This window comes from Vigna umbellata, chromosome 9 (assembly GCF_029865625.1).
Source record: "Vigna umbellata cultivar VRB3 chromosome 9, Vumbellata_1.0, whole genome shotgun sequence".
Classification (NCBI taxonomy): Eukaryota; Viridiplantae; Streptophyta; class Magnoliopsida; order Fabales; family Fabaceae; genus Vigna; species Vigna umbellata.
In genome coordinates this window covers 46,097,899-46,103,451 of record NC_142173.1, presented here as the reverse complement: position 1 = coordinate 46,103,451, position 5,553 = coordinate 46,097,899, and the positions used below count along the sequence as shown (strand labels likewise).

The following is a 5,553-nucleotide window of genomic DNA, read 5'->3' as shown; positions in this document are numbered from 1 at the left end:
GAGGTAAAGCCCTCTCGGTTGATGTTGAAGACCGAGAGGTAAATTCCTCTCGGTTCATGTTGAAGGACGAGCGGTAAATCCCGCTCGGTTAATGTCGAAGGTCGAGAGGTAAAATCCTCTCGATTAAGGTTGAAGACCGAGAGCTGTTGAAGAACGAGCGGTAAATCCCGCTCAGTTAATGTCGAAGGTCGAGAGGTAAAATCCTCTCGATTAAGGTTGAAGACCGAGAGGTAAATTCCTCTCGGTTCCTGTTGAAGGACGAGCGGTAAATCCCGCTCGGTTAATGTCAAAGGTCGAGAGGTAAAGCGCTCTCGGTTAATGTAGAAGACCGAGCGGTAAATTCCTCTCGGTTCCTGTTGAAGGACGAGCGGTAAATCCCTCTCGGTTACTGTTGAAGGTCGAGCGGTAAAACGCTTTCAGTTCCGCCAACGCAGCCTCCCTCAAACTCATCAGTCCTATAGTTAACCACGGCTAAAGCCAACCGCTTAACTCGGACTTGGGGGGCATAATGTATAGTATAAAATATTAACCGAGTGGTTACAAACAACCAACCGGATATTCAGGTAATCTGTTTATATCTTATTCTGTTTATATTTTATTGGGCTTATATCAGCTCAGGATCCATGAGGTAAATTATAAATACAAAGCCAGGACCAAAAGCCAGGCACGTTCCACTTACTCTACATGACTCTCAAATACTCAATAGTGATAACCATTCACTAAATATTCAACCAAGAGCCGAGGCTCTTCAAATCACACGCCTAACTTGGGCGTCGGAGTACCTTTTGCAGGTACATCCCCCTCGTCAAGAAGGAGACCGATCGGTTTGCGCCAACACCGATCGGCCAACAGGAGGAGTTTGGAAGCGAGCGAGCGGCCCAGACGCGTCAGCAGGTTAGTCTCTCGGTCCCTAAAAGTATCTACCGAAACAATCTGTATTTATTATTTTTATTATAATCATTTAAAACATACACAATATAAACATTAAATTTAAGTTTAATTTAATTTTATCTTGTCTTTAATTTTACATTAATATATATAAATATTTAATGCAAAATTAAATGTGAATAAATAATCACATAATGAATAGAAAGATGGTTTTCTATTATGATATACTTCATGATGTATCATTTAGAAACTGAGATTAAATATAACTTAAATATATTTTTCTTTTTTATCTCCAATATATTTTCAAAATTACGCACCGCTTCCATTTAACAAAATTACGCACCGCTTCCAGGAACTCCGCACCAGCAATAGTCGGTAACGTATAGCCCATGCACTGCCCGCACAGGATTGTTCACTGCCACGTGTCCCGTCTCTGTCCGTGCCTTTATTACTTATTTATGACCCTCATCATCACGTCCTGTGCATTCTTCCATAAGATTGTGGACCGGACTCTTCGAACTATTATAAAAAGGTTTAATCATTCACTAAGTTCCTATTTTCGCATGGAATCTCAATTTCGTCCCTTTCTTTCTGAAAATATTAATTGGGTCCCAATTTTATGAAAATTGCAACAAATCGATCCTTTCCGTTAAATAGTGTCAAACGGCGTTAAAAAAATTTATGAGTGGATGCTGAGATGACGAACGAACGCTCGTCCACCAGCGAACGAACGCTCGTTCACCAGCGAACGAACGCTCGTCCACCAGCGAACGAACGCTCGTCGACCACCGAACGAACGGTCGTCCAGTGTGGAACGAACGGTCGTCCAGCAGTAAGAGGTCCACGAGCGTTCGTTCGCTGGTGGACGAGCGTTCGTTCGCTGGTGGACGAGCGTTCGTTCGTCATCACAGCATCCACTCATCAATTTTTTTAACGCCGTCCAGCCAATTTAACGGAAAGGATCGATTTGTTGCAATTTTCATAAAATTGGGACCCAATTGATATTTTCAGAAAGAAAGGGACGAAATTGAGATTCCATGCGAAAATAGGGACTTAGTGAATGATTAAATCTTATAAAAATTAACAACAGAATAAATTCAGTTTTCTAATAATACACTTTTACCTTGACACAGATGTAAAGATAAAATGATAATAAAAATATAAAATTTAATATTTTTCTAAAAAGAAAAAGTAATTAAAAATAATATTAAATGAATTAAAAAATTTAAGTGTATCAAAAGATTTTTTTTCTTAATATTCATTTTAAAGATTATAATAATAATAAAATATACAAAAAAAATCAAATTTTACACCCTCAGTAGTTAAGAAAAATGTAAATTTACAAATCATTTAGTAGTTTTTCTTCTTAATATTTGGATATGATTTTTCAGATTTCTTTTCTATTTAGTTTCTATTCTATTTAAAAGAGTCGATATAATTTTTTCATTTGAATTAGTACTTACACAATATAAAAGTTGATTTAAGCCATAAATTTATACTGTGATTAAAATTCAAATGAGGTGTGTCTCTCCTCCGTGCTTCAATGGCGGCGTTGAAGATAACACTGACTCCACCTTTGGAAGCAGAAAACGCATTAGAAACGTCGCTGAGGGAAGCTTTTGAGTCTCAGATAACATCTCTGAGACCCCCTTTCTCCTTAGCCATTCCAAGCCCCGACCAATACACCCTCCTCAACCGTGCCATCCTTCACGGCGTTTTAACGGAACCCCAATTCGCCAAAACCCACATCAAACACTTGCACGCCATCGTCACCGACGGCTACGCCACCTTCGTCACCCTCCTCCTTGGCCTCGTCAACCACCTTTACCCCAAACTCCTCGCATCCGTCAAAACGCAGCTACTCTGGCTCACTGATCAAACGGTGTGCGTTTTGGGTATCGGCTACGACGCCGTTTTGATCTCCCTTTTGCGCCAAATCGTCGGCGCCGATTGCAGCGATGGAAACTTGTGGCTCTGCTTCAAGTTGGTCACCCTCTTTCTGGAACACTGGGGCCGCTTATTAGAAGACTCGCCCCACGTTTTGTCGTTCGCGTTGTACACGTTTCTTAGGGTTTTAACAGATCATTGTAGGGGTGGTAGCGTTGAAAAGTTGGAGACTTTGAAGCGGTTGGAGATTCATCTGTGCGTGAAGATAATGAGAGAGGAGTTTCACTTGTGTTTGAAAATTGGGAGGGATTTTATTCGCTTGTTGCAGGATTTGGTTCATGTTCCCAAGTTTAGGGCTATGTTGAAAGACATTGTGTTTAATCCGTGTGTGTTTAATGTTGTGGGGTTTCAGTTTAAGGATGTTGCTCAGATTTACTCCACCAGGACTTCCAGCAGGTATTCTCTGCTGAGGATCAATCCTGACATGGAGACCCAATTGAGGTTTTTGCTTACAAGCATAAAGTTGGGGCATCAGAAGAGGCATCAGGTTTGGTTTGCGAAGAAGTTTTTGAATGAGCCTGATAAAGAGTTTGTTATAATTGATATTGTGAGGTTCATATGTTGTGCGCACCACCCTCCAAATGAGATCATTCAGTCTGATATCGTTCCTAGGTGGGCGCTTATTGGTTGGCTTTTGACCTCTTGTAGGAGGAACGATGTTGTGGCTAATGTGAAACTGGCTTTGTTTTATGACTGGCTCTTTTTCGATGAAAGGGTGGATACCATTATGAACATTGAGCCTGCGGTTCTGCTCATGGTGCATTCTATTCCAAAGTATGTTGACATTACTCATGCTCTTCTTGAGTTCTTATTGCATCTTGTGGACAGTTATGATGTAGAAAGGAAGAGTGTCTTGGTTAAAGGTGTGTCATCGGCTTTTCAGTTGCTTGTGCGCAAAGGTGTCATTCGGTCACTTGATGTCTTGATTTCTTGTCCTGCTCTTCACCCTGCTTTGAAAGAGAGGCTGAAAAGGTTATTAGCATGTGGAAAGCTTGAAAGCTCTTGAAGGATTCTTCCTAAGATAATTGCTGCTTGGTAGCCAACAGTATTGAGTTTCTTCAAATTTTGTCCTCAATCTGAACCAATGTACATAGACTAGAATATGCTTGATAGAAGCATGTACCATAATTTCACTGGTAGCTAAGGATATTATAGAATAGAAGTCTGTATCAAGCAGTAACTCAAATGTAGGTTTTGGTTCTTGTAAATTCAATTGATAGTTTTAAGTTATAACATTGTAAAAGGTCCCCTATGGCCACTTTAAGTTTGGATTTCAAATGAAAAAGTAGACGTTGGGGAGGGTATTTCCTGTTTGTCACAATGGTGGAAGCTACCCTGTGTTATGGATTGATACTTCAAATTTTTTTATTAAATACTTTTATCTTATTTAAATTAGTATCTAAACTTATCAAACAAGTTATTAACTGACTGAAACTTGCATAAAGTGAGACATGATTTGGTTATGGTTTCATGCATTGTCTTTAAAGAACATCATCCCTTATCTCCCACTTCCAGGTGCAATTATTCATCTTTTTATTCAACTATGTGGTTTGAGGATTGTAAGGACCGCACGTCCTTTTTAAAAGAAAAAGTGGAGAAGGGAGCAGCTGCACGTTTGAAGGAAATGGAGGGGGCGCACGTTCAGCAAAAGTGGGCGGCAACAGTTGGTGGTGGGTCTCTCCACCTTGAGTGCTCCAGCCAGATTTGGCACTGAGGATGGAAAGGGAACGGCTGAGGTTCGTCCAGCTGGCACAGTGCACGCTTCTTCTTTCCCTTTAAGAGAAGAAACCATGGACTGAAGGGGTTGGGTTCTGCACCTGGAGGAGTTAGAGAGCTTGCTGCAAGATCTGGGAGAGGTGAAGTGGAAAGCTTTTGGAGTTGGAAGGAGATCAAGACACTGCATTTCAAGATTCAAGAAAGTCTTCAAGAGGTAAGGGGAGTTAGATCTTTTTGTTTGATTGTTGAAATATACTGTATTTGATGCAAATCTGGGAATTTTGGGGATGAAAATTGGGGTTTCTGGGTTTCTGGAAATGTGGTGCGATTCTGCAGAATTCTGCAGGAACGCGCGTTCGTCCGCACAGTGCTCGACCAATTAGTGGTCGGCCAAATCTGAACATTCGTACGTACAGTGCTAAACCAAACAGTGGTCGACCAATTTTGAGCGTTCAGTCTTGTACTCTCAGATAGCGAGCGTTAACGTTCGTCCTGCGCTAATGATATTAGCGTTCGGTCTTGATCATGTATTAAGTGATAATAGCGTTCGGTCGTTAGAATAGGTTAAATCGTGATTTTGGTACCGTTCGGTTAGGTGGTAATTTGTGTGGTTCGGTCAAGGTTTATTTTATACCGTTCGGTTGATATTTGATTGGTTAGTTTTCTGTTAAGTATTGATCTGTTACCGTTCGGTCTTGCATGCTTAGCACCGTTCGGTTAAGAATTGGATTTAGTACCGTTCGGTCAGGTTTTGATTAAATACTGTTCGATTAAGTGTTGATTCGGTCCGGATTCTGGACGATCGTCTACTTCTTTATTGTTTCGACACAGTCCTCTAGGTGTTCGATCAATATTCCAAACGTTCGTCCTAATGGTGTCCGGTTTAATAGTGTTTCTTTCATCTTGAGTGTTCAGTCTTGAATTGGTATTCTGATTCAATCTTGAGCGTTTGGTTTTGGTTTGGTTGTGATTGTGAGCGTTCGGCCTTGAGTTAGTATTCTT

General features: G+C 40.8%; 1 protein-coding gene across 1 annotated transcript; it reads left to right on the top strand.

Annotated features, from left to right (window-relative positions):
* Nucleotides 1–2,385: 2,385 nt before the first annotated feature.
* Nucleotides 2,386–4,221, top strand: LOC148193683 (uncharacterized). The gene has a single exon (XM_088098388.1). The coding sequence runs from the start codon at nt 2,432–2,434 to the stop codon at nt 3,839–3,841; it is 1,410 nt and encodes a 469-aa protein (XP_087954514.1). The 5' UTR covers nt 2,386–2,431; the 3' UTR covers nt 3,842–4,221.
* Nucleotides 4,222–5,553: the final 1,332 nt, after the last annotated feature.